Source organism: Gracilinanus agilis, chromosome 3 (genome assembly GCF_016433145.1).
Source record: "Gracilinanus agilis isolate LMUSP501 chromosome 3, AgileGrace, whole genome shotgun sequence".
Taxonomy (NCBI): Eukaryota; Metazoa; Chordata; class Mammalia; order Didelphimorphia; family Didelphidae; genus Gracilinanus; species Gracilinanus agilis.
The window spans coordinates 216105719-216127607 of record NC_058132.1 but is presented as its reverse complement, the minus strand read 5'-3'; the positions used below and the strand labels follow the sequence as shown (position 1 = coordinate 216127607).

Genomic DNA, 21889 nt, shown 5'->3' with positions numbered 1-21889 from the left:
CCCACCTCCTAGGTCCCTCCGCCATTGTAATGCCCTTTCCACTTCTTCCCTCCCCTTTTCTTTTTTCGGTTAGTCTCTCGCCCTTAGGCGGAAAAGAGCTGTTCCGGCGGCAGCCGTTCCGCCCTCCCCCGCCGCCGTGTAGTGCGGCTGTTCCGTCGGCTGCCTCGCCCCCCCCCCCCCAGCCCTTGGGCGCTTCGCTTGCTCTTCCCCGCCCTCGCCCTCCGCGCCCCGCCCCCTCCCTCCGCGCCCGGAGCCGTCCCCCAACATCCGGGTACCGGCACTAGCGGCCCTGACTCTGGCACTATGGTCATGGCGGAGGGAACGGCAGTGCTGAGGAGAAACAGGCCGGGCACCAAGGCTCAGGTACCAGTTCAGCCCTGTTCTGGGCCAGGGATTTTTTTCAGCCGGGAGGGACGCGGGGCTGATATCGCTGGGAAGGAGATCGCAGCTCGCCCCCGGGGCGGTGCCCTGACACCCGGCGACCGGGCGGGTCGGGTCGGGCTGGGCCGGACCGGACGAGCCGACCCTCTGGAGCTGTTGTATGGCCTACTGCTTCCGCAGGCACTGGCGTCCACCGGCGGCGGCCAGGCCAGGGCGGCTCCGGAAGAGGGGGCTGCGGGGGCGGGAAGCCTGGCCCAGCGGCGGTCAGCTCCGCCGCTGTTGATCGGGCTGGGGCCTGGGGGTGAGCCTGGGCTCGCAGCAGGGGCCTTCATAGGGTCTGTCAGAAGACTGTCAGTAGCAGCTGTTGGTCGTCCCGGCTTCCCTCCCTTTCCCCTCCCCCTGGAAGATCCTGGAGATCCCCCCCCCTCCCCAGTGAGGGGGCCTCTGCGTGTATGTAAACACTACTGTTTTCTCCCCCGCCTCCTTCACGAACCCTTTCCCTCCCACTCCACTTTTCCCAAATCTACCCCAACCTGGGGAGATGAGCTTTTGGGATTGACCTTAGTATCCATCGAATTCGCCGGGTAAATGAGGTAATTTGGTCTGTCTGCCTTTGACAAGTTCATGATACTGCCCTTGTAAGCTTCTCTGGTCCAGCAAGTTTTTCTTCCATCAGGCTGTGTGACTTGTTAGAAGGCAGTGTCAGCTTTTTTTCCGGACTAGCCCTTCCTAAGGTTATGGGAATGACCTGTTTCTAATTTTGCCAACTTCTAATAGAGCATTGTATTGGACCGAATCCGTGTTTGTTAATTATATACATGTATTTTTTTCTTTTGAAGCTCGGCTAAGATGCTGCTTTAAAAATTTTTTTCCCAATTGGTTCCAAGATTGTCAACTAGACCACTCCATGTAACTTTTAAACCTTCTAGATGCTGATTACTAACCCAAAGCCCTTTAATTTGAATATATTTATGTTCATATATGCATATAAATAACTATTTCAATATAACTGATTTTCTTTATAATCATATAAAACATTCTGAGAAAAGAACCCATATAGGCTTCACCAGTCAGCCAAAGGGATTTGTCACAATATAACTAAAGAACCCCTTGCTCTAGAGTAGTTTTCAAAGAAATCAAAGGAATCATGTTATTGAGATGATGGAAATTAAAATTTTATAGAAGAATGAAGTGTATGCTAAAGTTGTATAATGCTATCTCCAGCATAGGATACCTTAATGAACTCTATTTTGAAAGTGTTTTTAAATGATGAGAGTCATTGTTTTTCCTAGTAGTTTTAGAGCTATCTTCCTGAGTTAGTAACAAATTCAGACATTTTTTCATTTGTTTTGTGAACTTTCTGCTTTGTAAATGTACCTTTATCAACTACTTTTTATTTTTCCATTGTTGTATTACTATTGGCTCTACACCTTCTGCTAAATTAATTTTCTTAATTTATGAACTTTGACAATTTTTCCTATCTTGAAGTTTATACTCACTTCATTGGTGTCTTCTCATTTACTTAGGTAACACTTTTTAGTTATTCAGAAAATGTTATCACTTTATTAATATAGTAACACTTAATGTCTTATTCCTATTTATGAGAGAAAGAATATATTAAAAGCTTGGGGAAAATTGTGGTGTTCCCCCTTCCTGCCCCTCCCCCCAAAGAAGATATTGTTTTAGGTCTGTGTTGTAAAATAAAAAGTAACCAATCGAAAAAAGTCTGACCAAAAAATGCCTACTTAAGCATCTGTCATTTCCAGCCTGGGCTGTCAGATATGAGACAAATCAGTTTTTCTTATGTGAAAATTGATTCATTACCCAAATTCCTAATTTAGAGTATAAAACTAAAGGGACAGGATATCTCTGTTCTTATTTAATCTAATTTGTTTTGAGAAAGTTAGGTAGATTGAAATGAGAGAAACTTCATTGATCTTGCATGTTTCATGGTAAATATAGTGAACATGAATAATTTTTAAGATCAGCATTCTTTTGTGCTATATTATATGTTCTCTTTGTGTAAATCCTAAGGATTTTTTTTGGGGGGGGCAGTCAAGTAAATCACTTTTTAAACATCAGAATTTTATCATCTTTTTAAAAAATATTTAAAGGACAAAAAATGTCAAAATTACTTTGTTTTTACTCCACATATATCTTGTTTTGATTTATCTTTGTGCATGTCCTTTCCCCCTAATAGTATGTAACTTTTTAAAGAGCAAGATTGATTTTATTTTTGGTCTTTGCATTTCCAGTGCCTATTAAGTGTTTTGTACATAGTAGATGATTAACAAATTCTTCATGAATACATTTTTTTTGCTAACCCATCTAGAAAGAATTGTAAGGGGGCATCTAGGTAACTTAATGATTGAGAGCAGGGCCTACAGACTGGAGGTCCAGGATTCAAATTTGACCTCAGACAGTTGGTAGCTCTTTGATCCTGGGCAATCCACTTACCAGTGCCTAACCCTTACCTCTCTTCTGCCTTGGAATCAATACACAGTATTGGATCAAAGATGGAAGGTAAGAGTTAAAAAAACAAACAAACATTGCAACGCAACTTTTTTGTGGCACTTTAGTGATTTCTAGAAGATGACATTACATGCTACATTACTATAAGAATGATGTATTGTTTTTATTTCTTGTCACTTTCCCTAAGTATTAGGGGAATTAAGAATATTAAGATCCATTGGAGTATCAGAGTAATTCAATGTCTTTACATTTTAATGGTGTTGGCTGTCAGCTTTAAATAAAATCCAAAACATTATTTGGAATTGGAAAAATTCTATGGTAAAGGATCCTTTTGCTTTGTTTTTGTTTAGCAGTAAATTTACATATTGAATAATAGTCCTGGTCAGAAAAAACCAGTATTGCTCAGTTAGTTCTGTATTTGTAGTTGATTTGAATGGCCATATAAATATTAGTCTCTGGAAATATTTTCAAGATAACTCCTTGAAGTGTTAAGCTTCTATGGTATTAAATATTTCCATCTTAACCTACTAATTTAGTAAGATTTTTCTTACTGAGTACATTTTTAGGAATTTTGGGGAAGAAAGAATATTTGCTTTAAGATGGAGCAAAAAATCTTGTTCATTTGAAAGCATTGAATAAAAGCTCTTAATTTTTTTCTAATTTCCGTATTATAAAGCCTTCCCCCCCCCCCAGTGTAATAGTTAAGTGTCGAGGTATAAAGAAGTTGAAATGACCATTACTAATTTTTGTTTTTTCATAGGATTTCTATAATTGGCCTGATGAATCCTTTGATGAAATGGACAGCACATTAGCTGTTCAACAGGTAGGAAGTATTTTCTTCTAGGATACTAATAACTTTGTGACCTATAAACCTTTCTCAATATGTATCATATCTTTCTTTAAAAATTTTTTATAAACTTAGCAACAGGAATAAGGAATACAAGCCTGTCATTTTATTGGCACAGGGAACTCCAAGATGAGGAAAGTTCCTCTAACAATTGTAAAAATATAGAATAAACAATTGAATAAATTATTATATTCAAATAAAATGACAAAATCAAACTAAAACCCATTTTAACCTAATTATGCTAATTTTTATTTTCTGTTCTTTTCTGAATCCATATATGAATATAATGCTTTGCTGTTTTTGTCAGTTCTTAACTTATGGTTTATGTTAGTGTAGATTTTTTCTTCTTTTGTTTCCTTCTCATATCATTTCACATGTCTCTCCATATTTATTATATTCAAAGCAATTTTTTTTGCACAATAATATTCCATTACGTTAGAATTCTATAATTTATACAGCAGTTTTCCAACCACTAGACATAAAGATTTCTAGTTTTTTTTTGTGTGATAAAGCAGCTATGGGTATTTTTATGCATATAGATAGTCTTTTACCCTTTGATAGTATCTATAGGCCGAGTCTCAGAAATGGAATCATTAGGTCAAAGAATTTGGTCATTTTTGGTATCTTTATTATTGTGTACTGGTAGAAACTCCAAAAGTTTGTCATTTATCTACAGTTCCACCAACAATGTAATTGTTAATTTTGAGTCGCGTTAACCTTGAAATTACCAGTTTTGGCTATTTTAATTATGTTGGTTATGAAAGGGTATTTAAGAGTTGTTTTCCTTTGTCCTTTTTTCTTTTTAAAATCACAAACTTTAATATGCAAAACAAAAAATTGTTTAATATTATACAGTAAATTTCTGTTATTTATAAGTGTTTAAAAGTAAATGTTATTCAAAAGGTAAAGGGTGTGCGTGGAGGCAGGTAGGTGGCTTAGTAGATTGAGAACCAGACCTAGAGAAAAGAGATTTTGGGTTCAAATGTGACTTTAGATACTTCCTCAATACTTCCTGGGCAATTCATTTAACCCCTGTTGCCTAGCCCTTACCTTACTGCTCTTCTGCCTTAGAACCAGTACACGGTATTGATTCTGAGACAGAAAGGTAAGAAATTTTAAGAAAAGCAAACTGATAATGAAGTTAACCTATTTTTTCCTGTTCCCTCAACTTTTTTCTTGATTGTCTGTTTTTCCATATTAATTTGCATTTCTGTACCTGTCTTTCTTTGTAAATTCTACCTAATCATAAATCACATTTCATTAAAATTCATGTTAGTGTAGATTTTGGAAAGTATTCTCATTCTAAACTTTTCTCAGTCATGATTTTGTTTCAGGATGTTAGAACAAATCATGAATCACTTAATTTGTCAGAAAACATTTATCAAACACCTACTATTAAACACCAGGCACTGTTTTGAGTGTTGAGGATGCAAAGAAAGGTAAAAGATAGCCCCCTACCCTTGAAGAGCTCAAAATCAGCTAGTAAGGGAGACAGCATGAAAATAACAAAAATTTTAATAAAAACAAATAAAATAACTATTAAAAGTATCCAAAATTGGCAAAAATTGCTCAATCTATTAGTTACAATGGAAGAGATTATGCATACAAGGAACAAAATTTAAATGGTTTTGTAATGCACTGGATGTATAAGTGTATTAGAATTTATTTACATTTTGCTTGAGCTTTTTATCATTGAGTCCTTTATTTTCCTTTATAACTACATGGGGATTCTTCCATAACTTATTGAATATATATTCTGGTTAAAAGCCATCTGCACAGATGTAAAAATGATTCTTTACCTAGCTAATTCCCAAAGATTGCTTTGATTGCAACAACAGCTAGCATTACTATAGTACTTTAAAGTTTGCAGTGTGCTTTACAAACACTATCTCATTTTATCCTTTTGACGACATTTTGTCCTTGAAACAGCCCTGGACGGTAGGTGCTGAATATCTTCATATTACAGATGAGGAAATTGAGTTAGATGGCTTTTAAGTGACTGCCCAGAGACACACAGCTAATAAATGTCTGAGGTTGGTTTTGAGTCCAGTCTTCCTGACTCTGGGCCAGCAGCACAGCATTTCATCTGCAGTGAGTGCCAGCTAGCTACCTCAGTTTATAAAGTAAAAATGAAAATATAGTGAAGATTTCCATGTATTCTGATAATGGTTATAAATTTCTGATGAAATGCATTAAAATTTTGATTTAAAATTTGGTCAAGTTTTTAGAAGCAAAATTTCCATGATCTGGAGATCTCTTTACTTAAGAAGGATTCCTTTTATTCTTGACATTTATTTGCCTATGGTCAAAAAGCTGTTTGATTTTATGGAGTTAACTGAAGCTTGAGGTATATAAAAAAGACAATTATAATTCATTCTTTGTATATGTATATATATTATCTGTTTAATTCATGGCTTTTACCTTAGTTGAGAACCTTTAGTTCACATAACTTGAAGATTCTTTGCCTGGGGTCCACAAATTTATTTTGTTTGTTTTAATATTTTGATAACTATTTCAGTATAGTTGGTTTCTTCTGTAATCCTATTTATTTTACCATTTTTATTTAAAGACATCTGGTGAAGAGGTCCATAGTCTTTACTACATAGCCAAAGGAACAGGTCTGAGATACACAAAAATTTAAGAACTCTTACTTCAACTGCATGTATTATGCTATTACATATTTATATTAAGAGTATAGGAAAGGAATGGTCAGTAATGAATAGTCCTGCTTAATAATTTCTTTCCCATTAAACCAGTAAACATTTATTGAATTTATTGAGCCACCAAGTATGCTTGACATTGCTGTAGCCCCCATGAGCAACTCTGAGGCTCTAGACAAGCTACTTAAGTTTTTTGAGTCTTAAGTTTTCTTGTCTCCCAAATCTGTAGAACTATACTACAGGGGGACTTTTGTGAGGATTAAATAATATATAAAAGCACTTTAAACATTAAAATGCTGCCAGCTATTATTTAGAAATTTAAGGCATCACCCTGCAAAGACTTATGTAGGCTTAGGGAAAAAAAAAGGGACAATTTAGATTAACACAACTACTGCCTCTCCCTTATAACTATACATTTCTCCCCAATAAGAAAATTTTTGGTTTGTAAATTATTTTTCAAAAGATTAATATTTGTTGTTTTTCAGTCCATTCATTTGTGTCTGACTCTTTGTAATCCCGTATGAGGTTTTCTTGGCAAAGGTATTGGAGTGCTTTGCCATTTCCTTCTTCAGTTATTTTATAGTTAAGGAAACAAGCAGATAGGGTTAGGTGACTTGCCCAGGGTCACAGCTAGTAACAGTCCGCGGCAAGATTTGAACTCAGGTCTTCCTGAATCTGGGCCTGCACTTTCTCACACTGTGCCACCTAACTGTCTTCTCAATTGCTACTTAGCCTTGTATCACCTAAAATGATTTATAAAATGTAATGGAAATATTTTTTAATGCAAAACTATCTACAGTCTCAGATCGTTACAGTTTCTACACATAGATGACAAATAATACAGTGTGAAACTAGAATTCATGAGCAAAGTGCATCTCTATCTCTAGGAGGCCTGTTGTTTTTATAGCAGAAGAAAGGATGATTCAAAGTAACCCTCTATTATAGATTTCTGCTTTTTCACTTTTGATGTGGTGGGCTGATATATTCCTGCCCTCACTATTGCTCAAAGAAGTAAAAGTAGATTGAACATTAACAGTGAAATAAAACCTCTTGTATAACTTGATGAGATGGTGTGATACTTTTTTTTTTTTAAACCCTTACCTTCAATACAGTTCCAAGGCAGAAGAATGGTAAGGGCTAGGCAATGGGGGTTAAATGACTTGCCCAGAGTCACACAGCTAGGATGTATTTGAGGCCAGATTTGAACCTGTGACCTCCCATCTCTAGGCCTGGTTCTCAGTTCACTGAGCCACCTAGCTGCCCGCTGGTGTGATACTTTTGTGGTTTAATAAAAAAACAAAAAATGTCTTTAAGAAAGAGTAATACATAAATATCTTAAAATAGCTATAAGTGTAAAGGCAAAAATTTTTAAGTGGTTAGATTAAATATTTTAAGAACTTAGGCATATCTCTACTCATAAGTATAAAAGAAACATTCATTTTATTAAGATATTGGAAGTATTTTGGCACCAACAAATTTATATTCTTGCATCTAATACTCAAAAGCTAAAAATGTTAGTGGTAATAGCACTACTGCTGCAAAATACATAACAACAGAACTATACATATTCCCAAATGTAAAACATCTTTAAGAATTTGGCTAGATATTCCATTTGAGATTTTGCCAAATATATATCTCTTGCAACATGGAAGTAAGATACTTGAGTAGCAAGGCTCTGATTACTTAATTTTTTTTTCTTTCAGCAGGAAGAAACTGGTCTATGTTTAGAAAATAAACCAAATAAAAAATAACCTTACGTGATAGAGTAGAGGATTTTTTCCCCCATTTGGGACAATCTTTTTATTTCCAGAATTCCATGAAGATGATAAAAATGAAGCAGTAAGGGAAACAAACTACTCAGAGTGACAGTTTAGAAAATGTTTAGACAAAGTTGCAAATAGCACATTTTATCTGGCGAAACTTTTTTCTTTTTTTTTTTCTAGAAAATGAGGGCTTTATATATCTAGTCAATTCTTTTAAATCACTAAAACATGGTTTTCTTTGTTTTACTATTTACTTCAATTTTATGGATATTTATTTAGTACTGTTCTAGTCACTGGAGATAAAAAAGTGCAAAATAAATTACCTGACCTCTAGGAAATAAAATCACATATATATCTATAATATTAATGTTTTTATTCAATGGGTGTGGTCATATGTTCATAGTTCCTGCTTCTGGGGAGTCTGAGGCAGAGGGATTGCTTGAGTTTGGAATTTTATTTCCTTACCTTCTCTCTTAGAATCAGTAGTAAGTTTCCAAAGCAGAAGATTGGTAAGGGCTAGGCAATTGTGGGTAAGTGACTTGCCCAAGGTCATACAGCTAGGAAGCGTATGAGGCCAAATTAAAACCCAGGACTGAGTTTGAGAGTTCTGAGGTGCAGTAAGGCTAAAGTCTAGTTGCTGTTAAGACCAGCACTAATATGGTGAGTCCCCCAGGAGCAGAAGAGGAGTGAACTGAACCATGTCAGAAAAAAACAGCAAATTAAAACTTCTTTGCTGATCAGTATTGGGATCAGACCTGTGAAAAGCCATTAAATTGTCAGCTTGCATGAGATAGGGAGACTAGTCTAAAGACAAATTTCTTCTTCTTAGAAATTGTCAGATTCTTTATACTTTAGCAACTTATATTTATAACAAATTTTTTGACATTTTAAAGTTAATCCAGTAATGTAAACTTGTTTTCAGAAGACCTACCATAAATGTCTTTTTTAAATAGAATATTATTATACATTATACATTTTTATGAAAGTTTGTGTATATGTTGCTAAAATGTATAGTTATAAATTGTAGTACCATAGTACTTAAAAAGAAAGAAATTCTTTGAGTGTTGACATGGTTAGGAGGCATTTCATGGAAGAAGTGATACCTGACCTAGGCCTGGAAGAATGGATAGAATTTGTGTAGGAGGATAGGAGGAGAGACAACAGTATAGGTATGCTGGGAGGGGGTGGGTTGAACTAGATGAGCAAAATTATAGAAGGAAAAATAAGCATAGTATTTGTTTTTGGAGATGCAGTAATGAAAACAAATGCAATTAGATTAAAGTGTTAGGAAGCAATGAGAAATGAAGTGGGATAGGTATAGGGGCATCAGGTTTTAGAGGATTTTGAAGGCCAGAGAATAGTTTGATTAGGTAGGAATTATGGAGTCATTGAAGGATTTTTAGGAGGATTATGATGATGAAAGTCATGATTTAGGAAGATAACTGGAAATATAGTATGAAAGATGGATTGAAGGAAGGGAGAACATGTAGACAGGATGGTCAGTATATTACTGCCCAGTTATATTATTTGATGAAGTAATGCAGGTATTCTGTGTTAAATTTAAGACCAGACTTTTAAGTTTAAGAATATCTGCAAACTGAGGGGCAGCTAAGGTAGCTCAGTGGTTGATAGCCAGGCCTAGAGATAAGAGGTTCTGGGTTCAAATCTATTTCAGACACTTCTTGTGTGTGACATGTCAGACACACTGGTTGTGTGACCCCGAGTAAGTCACTTAACCCCCGTTTTCTAGCCCTTCTCTTCTGCCTTGGAACCAATACATGAGGTATTGGTATGGAAGGTAAGGATTTAAAAAAAAAAATCTACAAACTCTAGGTTGACTATGTTATACCATATTCAGGCTTAAACTTTTTAAAATTTCATTTGGATAGTGTTTTAAGTCCTTTTTACTTTCAGTTTGAAGGTGGCTAACAGTGACTTTGTGTACTTTATAATTTCTTACTTCCTTCTACCATGTCACATAATCTAAAACTCATGTTCAAATGAAAATGATGTTCAGTTTCATTCCAAGTTCTATGTCTGAGAAATATAATATCTCTATGTTGGGATTCAATTTCTTTGATAATTGAGCATTTAGAACGTTTTTGAGAATTAGGTTTTTTGCATGACAGACTGACTTTAGGTTATTCTTGATTGTGGATAATACATGTATACATTTCATTTGTCATATAAAAGAAAGATTTTTAAATTTTATGAAATGGCAAAATCATATTTAAATGGATGTAAAATTTAAAATAAAAATGTATATAAAAAGGGGGCAACTGGGTAGCTCAGTGGATTGAGAGCCAGGCCTACAGAGGGGAGGTCCTCGGTTCAAATCTGGTCTCAGATACTTACCAGCTGTGTGACCCTGGGTTAGTCACTTGACCCCCATTGCCTACGCTTACCACTCTTCTGCCTTGGAGCCAATACACAGTATTGACTCCACGACGGAAGGTAAGGGTTTAAAAAAAAAAGTATATAAAATGTATATTAAAAATAGGTAATGTGCCATGTTATATTTAAATAACTTTTAGGACTTTTTGTTCATAGTATATTCAACAGAACATAAGGGCAGACTGTTCCAATATTGACAAAATTCTTGAACCACCTGAAGGCCAAGATGAAGGTGTATGGAAATATGAACACTTAAGGTAGGAAATTACTATTGTTAATTATGAATATTTATTGTTTTTGTTTGCCTGACTTCTACTAGTAAAAAATGGTTTTGTCACATGGATTTAGTGTTAACTATGATACATAAATATAATTTACGTGTGTACCTAAAAAAACTTAAGCCAAGGGGCAGCTGGGTAGCTCAGTGGAGTGAGAGTCAGGCCTAGAGACAGGAGGTCCTAGGTTCAATCCCGGCCTCAGCCACTTCCCAGCTGTGTGACCCTGGGCAAGTCACTTGACCCCCATTGCCCACCCTTGCCACTCTTCCACTTATGAGACAATACACCGAAATACAAGGGTTTAAAAAAAAAACAACAAAACTTAAGCCAAATGACAATATTTTTTCCTTTTAGTACTATAGTCTTCTTACTTTGGGTATTTACTCTATCACTGTTGTTTAGAACAAGTAAGGAATTCTTGTTGCTGTCACTCAATTATTTAGGGTCAGATTTTTTCCTAACTTTAAAATACTGCCTTTTCAGGAGACTAAGACATTTCAGTATTCTGTGCCTGGTTTTCTTGATTAAGTTACTTGATTAAAAATGTCCTGATTTTCCTCTTTCAAAAAATGAGTCTACCTTAATCTTCAGAGTTACTGAAAGATGTAGGTTTAATCCGGTCATTGTCATAATCCCTTTTTCTAAGATAGGACATTTTGGGGGGCAGCTGGGTGGCTCAGTGGATTGAGAACCAGGCCTAGAGATGAGAGGTCCTGGGTTCAAATTTGACCACAGACACTTATAGCTGTGTGACCCTGGGCAAGTCACTTAACCCCCATTGCCTAGTCCTTACCACTCTTCAGCCTTGGAGCCAATATACAGTTTTGAGTCTAGGATGGAAGGTAAGAGTTTAAAAAAAAAAAAAAAAAAAAGAGGAATTTTGCTATACTCTTTAATTAAATTTCAGTGAACTTTGAACTCATCCATAGGATTGTTTTTTTAGGTCTGATAGAAATCTAGGTTGTTGGGGAGATTTCCCTTTATTTAATAATAGATACTTTAATTAAAGGCATATAATAGATAATATAATAATTTATTTAATAATAGTTAAATAAAGATAATTCTTATCTCCATGGTCTATTAGCCAAGTGCTGTTATTCTCTTGCTATACTTTTAAAAAACAAGACTAAAATAATGATTTTTTAAAAATTTTCTGTACATTCAGAGAAGATCTCTGAAAAGGGTTTCAAGGGTAATAGCTTTTTGTTTGAATTTGATACATTGAGACACTGTTGGTAGTTGTTTAACAATGCTGTTTTTGCATGATGTTAATGAAGCTTAAGTTACAAATTCTTTTTCTAGGAAAGGCCAGTTGAATTCACTGTATTTTATAGCCACAGATTGCCAGTCATACTTTCACCATGACTGGTTAGCACAAATATGCTATTTGGTCATAAGGGGAACCAGGTGAGAGACGGGCTGGTTGATAGAATTCAGGACCACTGTTGGAAATACATCTCAAAATACATAGTACAAATAGTAGATTGGATATGTGCCATTAATGAAATATTATCATAATTATTTTATTATTATAAGGAATTTGGAAAAGAAATAGGGTTAAGATCAATTGAATATTTGATCCTTGCTTTTCCTTTGCTTTCTTGGGTTGAAAAGTAGTGCCCCTATGGTAGTATTCCTAACTTAAAAAAAAGATACTTCTTACTGCCTCTTTATTTAGTGATGTTCTTGTATAACATGATGAAACTTAAGCTTACTTTTCTTACTAGTTAATTTTTTAAGCTGTGTTGCATTTTTCTTTTAAGTATTTGTCTTTTGCTTTCCATAATGCTAACATTACATTTCTAGGGAACCAAAATTTTTTTTTAAACTTTTTGAAAATTATGATGCTAATGTAGACATTATCTTTTAGTGAGGCAGTGAACTAAAACTTATTAAGTAGCTAGGTTTTTTTTTCTTCTGGGAATAATCAGTTTTTCAGAAGCTGAAAAATAGGATATCTATGTGGCTCATTATTACTTAAATGAAAATTCTTCAGCCACCAGTGTATATATAAAATGACACTCTATTTTGTTGTATTTCTTTATGATAGTTCATAGATTATGAGTTTCAAGTGGGAAGGGATATTCAAAGTATAGCTTTAGCAAGTTTAAGAGGGAATATGGTTGTTATTTTTTGGCTGTTTATGTTTTGAACTGTGACTAAATAGTAAAGGAAATATTTTTCCTTTGCATTATAGATTGCATAGAAGTTTATTTACTTTTACCCTTTATTCTCAATTTTTGTAATATGGAGATTATATTTACTAAGATTATAGGTGAGAATAAATGAGATATGTGAAAGTTTGAGCTCCTCAAAGGAAATATGGTATTTGAACTATAGTGGTTAGTCTATTGTTAAAAATATGATGCTAAATGTTATCTTTGGAAAACAAGAGATTAGTATTTTTAATTATATATTTGCATTTTCAGGCAATTCTGCCTGGAGCTAAATGGACTTGCCGTTAAACTTCAGGTAATTTTTTATTTAAAAAATTTTAAGTTTTTATGTTTCAATTGTAATCTCTGTAAGAGTGTTTATACATTTTCCTCTTTGTTTTGTAATCTACTATTTATAGAAAGTTATACACAACTTAAAATTTCTTTCTCTTGGAATCTCATATAGAGTTTGAGTAATATGCCCTTTTCTTATGTTTATATATTGACATTAAGGACAATTATTTTAACAGAGTGAGTGCCATCCAGATACATGTACACAGATGACAGCAACTGAACAATGGATTTTTCTTTGTGCAGCTCACAAAACTCCAAAAGAGGTGAGAATTTGTTTTGACAGAATTAAGAGTGATTGCGTATATATATATATATATATACATACATATATATATAAATATAATATAACTTTATAATATAGCTCCTTCACTTAAATAAATGGGCATTGAAATTGTATAAGTAGTAAGAAGTTAGATACATCTTTAAATGTAACTGCTTACAGTCAATTTAACAAATATTTATTAAGCACTTAGGAGGTCCAAGGCACAGAGCTAGCGCTGGGAATACAAAGGACAAAAATGATAGTCTTTGGCCCCAAGGAATTTAAATTCTGCTGATACTTAGTATTCTTTCGACTACTAAGACTATCAAGGTTTTGTGTGGACATCTTTGTAATTGTGATTTGAACCATATTAAATGTTCTGGAATTGTGTGGTTAGTGAAATTTATAAATGTATTAAATGATAGTTTGCTTTTTGTATATAGTATAATCTGAGTAGTCTTTCAGAATCTACAGAAAAAAAAAGTATATCTGCAACTCATGATATCCTTTTATAAGAGTAGACTGATTACTAATTGATACTTTATATACTTGTTAAATAAATACTTATAATGGGTAGGTTGAGCATTCTGATATGTTGCGGAGTAGCAGTGAATAGGGTCTAATAGCAAAGAACAGTGAGTTTTGTGATATCCCGAGAGTGATTTTTCTTCATGTTTTTGTGGCATTGCTAGTATATACATTGAAACCTTCCATATCACAGCTGGTCTTTGCAATGAAAAGTTTGTTAAGAATCATCCTCCATGTTTGTAGGTGCTAATAATTGTTTATTGCATCTTTTTTTAAACCTATACCTTCTGTTTATTGATACTAAGTACTGGTTCCAAGGCAGAAGAGTGGTAGGGGGAGGGCCGATGGGGGTTTGCCTAGGGCCACATAGCTAGGAGGTGCCTGAAGCCATATTTGAACCTAGAACCTCAGTCTCCAGGCCTGACTCTCTATCCACTGAGCCACCTTCTCATTGCATCTTTTTGACAGGAAGATGTTGAAGGGTAAACTTAAGATTTTTCAGTTAGTCATTAATGTTGTCAGCCTTGAGAACCTTAAAGCAAGGGACTACCTACCTTATTTTACAATTATGTTTTTAGAAGAAAAAAATTCTTTAAAATACAGCTTTAGTTCTAAATGAGGAAGGCTGATTTATTTCATATTATTGATGTTACATTCTTTGAATTGATGATAAACCTAAAGAAAATGGAGATTAAATAGTCAGCCCATACTTAGATAAACCTATACACAAGCAAGCATTTTCTTTGGTAGTACATAGCTAAAAACTTTTAGTGAGGGGGCAGCTGGGTAGCTCAGTGGATTGAGAGCCAGGCCTAGAGACGGGAGGTCCTAGGTTCAAATCCGGCCTCAGACACTTCCCAGCTGTGTGACCCTGGGCAAGTCACTTGACCCCCATTGCCTACCCTTACCAATCTTCCACCTATAAGTCAATAACCAGAAGTTAAGGGTTTAAAATTAAAAAAAAAAAAAAAAAAAAAAAAAAAAAGAAAAGAAAACTTTTAGTGAGTCTTGCCACTTAGCCATTCTAGTGATTAGTGATTAGTGATTGCCTAAAAAATTAGAAACAAAATCAAGAAGCTAAATATATCCTCTGGTAACTAGAAGAGAGAAGACGGTGCAGGGCCAGTTTAAGTTTCACTCTAGATCAGTGGTTCCCAAACTTTTTTGGCCTACCGCCCCCTTTCCAGAAAAAATATTAATTAGCACCCCCTGTCACATACTATCACAGCTCCCAAATGCACCTTTGGCCATTACTGCTCCCCTGGATCATTGCAGCACCCACCATGGAGCGGTGGTTCCCACTTTGGGAATCACTGCTCTAGACTGAGGGTCTTCAAAATGGATGTGTTCAACTTGGATGACTGCAGGATCTGAATATCTTAAAAGTGTCATGTCTGGCTTCTTTATTTGTTTCAAAGCTTATTTTATTACATTGTAAATGAGAACATTACCAATGAGATCCTGTAAACAACTAATCTGTCAATATTGGAACTCTGCTTGCTGCCCCTTTGAATGGAAATGTATAGAAAATTGGTGAAAATAAGAGCCCTCTGAAGTTACTGTGTGGTGAACTAGTAGAGGGTAGTTTGAAGACCATCATCATATGTTGTGGAATAAGTATGGAGAGGGTCTGCTAACAGAGAACAGTTAAAAAAAGCAGAAGCCATGTGGATAACTAACTGTTCTGAAGCAAAGGCTTTACTTAAATTCTAAGAGGATGAGCCAGAGAACAAATGGTGCTAGCTTTGCAAACAGTGACTTCATTGCCAAAGGACAGTTTATGTGTGCACTATGGAAAAGACTGCTAGTTTGACGAGTTTAGTTATATTCATACTTTCTCATTTCTATTACTATTGCAGCAATTGTAACTGTGAAGGATGACAGTATATTTGGAAAACTATATATGATTTAAGTAAATATTGGGTATGGTACTCGAGTAGGTATATAGCTCTTGTGGATTTTTTGAGAAATGAATATTCCTTTGTATGTGAATATGCACACAAAGGTCTCTTTACCATGATGCCATATTAAGCAGCATTTAAATGGTTGATGGTTTCCAAAGAGCAATTTTTAAAAGCACAATTAACTTAAAAAATTTTTTTTAACCCTTACCTTCTGTCTACTCTGTATTGGTTCTAAGGCAGAAGAGTGGTAAGAGCTAGGCAATGGAGTTGCCCAGAGTCACACAGCTAGGAAGTTGTCATATTTGAACCCAGGACTTCCCATCTCTGGGCCTGGCTCTCAATCCACTGAGCCACTGAGCTGCCCCCCACAATTTACTTTTTAAAATACTATCTCCATTGGGTAGAATCACAATTATTGCCATTTCCTTTACAGGAAATTTTCAGTCTTTTCTTTATGGTTTGCATGCTTGGCTCCTTGCTTGACTCTGTTCCTCACCTTCCTTGCTATTTGTTTTTTCTTATTTGCCTTCTGGGAAACTGGAGAACCCTGGGATCATAGATCTGAACTTAGAGACCATCTAGTCCATTGATGGCAAACCTTTTAGAGTCAGAGTGCCAGGCTCTGTCTCACAGCCCCCAGTGCTGTGCCTCTCCCTACCAGAGACTGAGTGCAGTGCCAAACTCTACCCTTCCCTCCTCCCTTTTACTCCAGACAAGGGAGGGAGGGAGGGAGGAAGTGCTCCCATTGGGTTGCTAAGAAAAGAGACAGGTGATGAGAGGTGTGTGTGGAGATGGGGAGGAGAGTGGCCTGAATGCTCTGCTCCCCTTCAGCTCTGTTACCTGTGGGTTGCCCACCTTACCCCCTGCGGGCTCCCATTTGGCTGCTGGGCAGAGGGACAGGTGATGGGAAATAATGTAGTCAGACACAGTGGAGAGGGGGAGAGGAGCAGTTCCATCCATCCTTCTTTATTTCTAGTAATGAACTCTAGTGGGGGTTGGGGGTGGGCCCTCATGTCCACAGAGAGCACTCTGCATGCCATCTTTGGCATTCATGTCATAGGTTCACCATCACTGGTCTAGTCCAATTCTCTTATATTACATATGAGATAATTGAGGTCCAGAAATATTAAATGATTTGCTCAGGTCACCCAAGTAGAAAGACAACTGGGATTCAAACTTAGGTCCTGTAACTCCAAGTAGAGCTCTTTCCCTTCATCATCATGCTACCTCATTCTGTTCCAAAGGTTTTATTGGTAGTAGCAAGGATAAAAAACTATGAGACAGGATAGGTTTCATTGTTCGTAATATAACATATACTATACAGAAGAACTTATTAGGTTGTAACATAAAGATTCTTTAGTGCCACAACCCATTAAAATCCAATAATGCAAATGGTGTCTAAGGGGTAGGGTTCCAAGGATATATTAGGGAACCATGGAGTGTTAGAGTAAAGTCAAGGGAAAGAGGACAGTAAATTTAGTTAGAATTACTTCTAGACAATGTGATACACTAAAAAGAACATTGGACTAGGAGTTAGGAATTCTGAATTCTAACTGATCTGCCTACTTGATGGCTAAGTCACTTCATATCTCTGGGCCTTGTTTTCCTCATCAGTGATTAAGATGTTTTCCTAAGATTCCTCTTAACTTTAAAATTCTTTAAGGACAAGTCTTGAGATTGTCTGAGATTGATGCAAAAAAGTAGGTGTGAAGAAGAACAAGACAGTAGAGTTTATGTCTTGGAGAAGCTGTCTAAAATGGTCCTCTGTTAGTATAATAAAGTCCGGTTTACTGAAATAACAGTTCACTTGCATATTCTAATCTGATTCTGCCACCAAGAATTCAACAGATTTTTTATTATGTACTCACTATTTGCAAGGCACTGTTTCTATCTAAATTTTGATAGGATTTTCCTATGCATATGCTCTTGTTAGGAATGAGAAAAGGCAAGACCTTTGGTATTTGCATAAATATATACAATACTAGAGTTGAGATGTTTGGTGATGTCATTTTATACTTTTTCTTTTGTAGTGTCCTGCTATAGACTACACTAGGCACACGCTTGATGGTGCTGCATGTCTTCTGAATAGCAATAAATATTTTCCTAGCAGGTAAAACTGTTAAATATGATGCTATTTAAATTCTTTATTATTTCAAAAAGCTTTTTAATATTTCAATGAATATCAAGTTGCTAATACAATGCATTTTTTACTCAGAAATTATATTTCTGGCATAATGTATTTCAAGTTATTCAGGTTTTGAGATTCAATCATATGTTCAAACCAAAGCAAATAATTACAAAGTAGAGGTGGTGTTGGCAACCTATGGTTGACATTCAGACTAATTTTCAGTAACATATTACTACCATCATACCTCATGTTAGCTGCTTTTGAGGCCATGACAGCAAAAGAGGGGTTTATCATTTTGAGATGTCACTTTGGTTGCTTCAAACTATGCATTTAAAATTTTGGCTACCTCTATAGAATTGTAAAATCTGAGAATTCTGGTTCCAAGTATAAAAAGGGATCATTAGATATTAACTTATAACAGCAAGCCTTTATTGATTTTGTGTTCAAGTAGTTGGATTTAATAATTTTAAAAACATAATATAATAACAAGTTTAATTATGTATTAATGTAAAATATGTAAAGCCAGCTACCTGGAAATTCACTTAAAAGATACTTTCCTTACCTTTTTATAAGAAATAAAAGAGTAGTTAAGATTTGTGATGCCAGTTTTTAGAAAGTCATGAAAATTTTTTTCTTTGAAAGAAAAAATCAAATTAATGCTTTTATTGTTACTAATTACTGAATAGACTGTTGAAATCCTAAATGGATTTCTAAATTGAGAATTCACTTTTAATACAATATATTAATATCTTAGAACATTTAATGTTTTTATTACAGAATGCTGAATTGTAGTAATTAATTGAGTGAAGTGAAGAGATAGCTGAATTGAAAAATCAAGAGATATGACTTCTAGTTCTGATTGTTATGAATTAGTTTTGTGATTTGAGGTACATTACTTTACTTCAGCAGAATGTGACCCTGGGCAAGTCATTTAACTTCTCAGGGTCCCAGTTATTTCTTTCTTTTCTTTTTTTTTTTTAAACCCTTAACTTCTGTGTATTGGCTCCTTGGTGGAAGAGTGGTAAGGGTGGGCAATGGGTGTCAAGTGACTTGCCCAGGGTCACACAGCTGGGAAGTGTCTGAGGCCAGATTTCCCAGTTATTTCTTGAGGGCAGAATGTGGCAAATCTGTTGCTGGTCTACTTTCTTAGCCTGCTTTTCTTTATCAAACTCCCTAACAATGATGAAATCATAGATCTGAGCCATGTATGCATTTAAGAGCAAAACCTATTATGGTGAACAATTGCTGTGCATTCAATGAAAAAAATTTCATATGTAACATTTTGTGAGGATAAAATATCATTAACATTGATATTTGCTCACAGAACCCTGTTTATATCAGATGAGACACTAGAGTTCTATGGAATAAAGTTTGGGAAATGCTGAGCAGATGGACTCTGTGGTCCATTCCAGCTCTTTGATTTCATGATTTGTATTTTCTCTATTTTTATAGAGTTAGCATAAAAGAGTCATCTGTAGCCAAACTAGGATCAGTGTGCCGTAGGATTTACAGAATATTTTCACATGCTTATTTTCATCATCGGCAAATATTTGATGAATACGAGGTAAGTATATTACTTTATGTTGCTGATAGCTACTTAATCAAATGGTGATAATTTTATGGTGGTGGTGGTATACATTTTGTTGGTTTTGTTTTGGATTACAAATTAAAATTTCTTTTCTCCATTCCACAGAATGAAACATTTTTGTGTCACCGATTTACTAAATTTGTGATGAAATATAATTTGATGTCTAAGGATAACCTGATTGTACCAATTTTGGAAGAGGAAGTGCAGAATTCAGTGTCTGGGGAAAGTGAAGCATGATGAGAATCATACATAAAAATGTACTGAACACATAATTAACATTAATTATGTACTGTATATATCATTTTAGACACTTCAATCATGTATCCATATTATGGCTTCTTTGTTTAGTATAGTTTTGTATCTTGTGTGTTGCCTTTTAAAATGGGAAAGACTTTAAGTTATTCATGAGCTGTATATTCACCAGTGTGGCACTCATGGTTTTTAAATAAGATTAGTATTATCTGTTTATAATGCCTGTTAATAAAAGAATTTACAATTCTGTAAAATTGCTGCTAAACAATCATTGGATCACAGTCCTCATCAGACAAACCTATCAAAAAAAAGATGAGTGAGCTCTAGGTTTCATATAAGCCATTTACTAATGAGATAGCAACATTTTTCCTTAGTTTTGTGTCCTAAATTTAGAATACTTTAGGAAATTCATATAATACAGTTCAGACTAAACTATAGCTCATTTTTGAAAAGCTGGTTTTCAAGGTCTCCTTATGAATTTTGACATATATCTATGAAGATTATGTGTATATCCAAATGTAAAAGCAAGTGCAGTGTTAGTAATGCTAAAATATTACTCTTACTCTGCTATACAAAGTATATTCTGGGCCAACATACTTGAAAGCTGTATGTTTTTCTGGATTTACCTTTCTGTAATAGTGGACAAAAGAAGTTTTGCATACATCATGGTAATGATGCTAAGGCAAATAAATGCTTCTCCTAATGAAACCCCTTTCTTTCCTACCTCTTTCCCTCAGACCCCTCACCAAAAACAAAGCAAACAAAACAAAACAAAAAACCTTTTCCAGGCTAACATAAGTTACTAGTATAAAGGCTTATATGTATCTATATTAATTATCTACAGATTATACCTCATATTAACATTCATATTACACTACAAGAAAAGTGTACTGGCATAATTTCTTGTTTCTTTTTGTTTGGTGAATTATTCTAACTAAGTACTTGGGAATTTTTAGTCTTTAAAATAGTTTGGATATTTCTATTAGTAATATTAATCTTATTGTTCATCTAGACAATACTTAGGGCTGAGAAAATAACCTAGCATCTCTACCCCCTTTCAAAAGAAGCTTATATTTGAATTATGTGCACATGTGAGATTATTTGCAATAATTCACAGGATCCATGAGTGCTCCTTAATGGTGTTGCACTGGTTGGACCTTTTTAAAATGAAATGCCTTAAGGATAGAACTTCAGATTTGATAATACGAGCAGTGTAACTGAATGCGATCTTTAAAAAAAGCACGTGTCTTAATTTTAACATTGTGTATATGTGTATATATATATATATATATATATATATATATATATATAAAACCATTGAAATATAGGGGTTAAGAGAGTGTAAAAAAGAGAAGAAAATATCTAATGACAGACTTTTGGATGGTTTTAAATGCCCAAAAGAGAAAAATATTTTGAATGTAGAAGTTAAGTTTATTTGGAAATAAAAGTGAAATGCATTCATTTTTGTATCACCATTTCTTTCCAATTTGAGGTTAAACCTTATATAATAATATTGTTATAAAATGTACAATGAGGAAATGTGAGTGTAAGGTATAGAGAGCGTTTATGTAGAGATTTTTTCTTTTAAAATCTGTCTTTTGTTCTGATGTACTTGACTGACAGTAGTATGTTCTAATATTCAGTCATTTTTCTTTGAAAATATTTTGTGACACCTGTGGTTCTATCTTTAAGGAAGTTTTCTTATATGTGTATGAAAAAAAGAATATTAGCTTTGAAATTTTACATTTCTTTTAATCTCACTGTAAACCAACTGAAGTAGTAAAATTGCTAAATTTGGGGGAAAGAAGTACACTTCTAGTTAATAAATATAATGTATCTGTTTACCTTAGCAAGGGACATCCTAATGAATTTCTGTTGCTTGATTTATCTCTTGGTTATAGTTTTGAAATAATACAGTAACT

At 34.8% G+C, this 21889-nt stretch overlaps 1 protein-coding gene across 2 annotated transcripts; it reads left to right on the top strand.

Moving 5' to 3' along the window:
- The first annotated feature begins 285 nt into the window (after positions 1 to 285).
- Positions 286 to 20216, top strand: MOB4 (MOB family member 4, phocein). Of its 2 annotated transcripts, XM_044669670.1 has the most exons (8): positions 286 to 363; positions 3614 to 3676; positions 10674 to 10774; positions 13225 to 13267; positions 13482 to 13568; positions 18030 to 18109; positions 19580 to 19691; positions 19821 to 20216. In XM_044669670.1, exons 1-8 carry the CDS (start codon positions 304 to 306, stop codon positions 19950 to 19952), a joined length of 678 nt encoding a protein of 225 aa, XP_044525605.1. In that variant the 5' UTR covers positions 286 to 303; the 3' UTR covers positions 19953 to 20216. The 2 variants fall into 2 exon arrangements, with proteins under 2 accessions (XP_044525605.1, XP_044525606.1); XM_044669671.1 differs by lacking the exon at positions 3614 to 3676 and having other exon boundaries at positions 304 to 363.
- The last annotated feature ends 1673 nt before the right edge of the window (positions 20217 to 21889 follow it).

Coding starts and splice junctions, on each gene's coding strand:
- MOB4 (XM_044669670.1), top strand. CDS start 304: ATGGTCATGGCGGAGGGAACGGCAGTGCTGAGGAGAAACAGGCCGGGC. Junction 364..3,613: donor GGCCGGGCACCAAGGCTCAG/GTACCAGTTCAG, acceptor GTTTTTTCATAG/GATTTCTATAATTGGCCTGA. Junction 18,110..19,579: donor AATAAATATTTTCCTAGCAG/GTAAAACTGTTA, acceptor CTATTTTTATAG/AGTTAGCATAAAAGAGTCAT.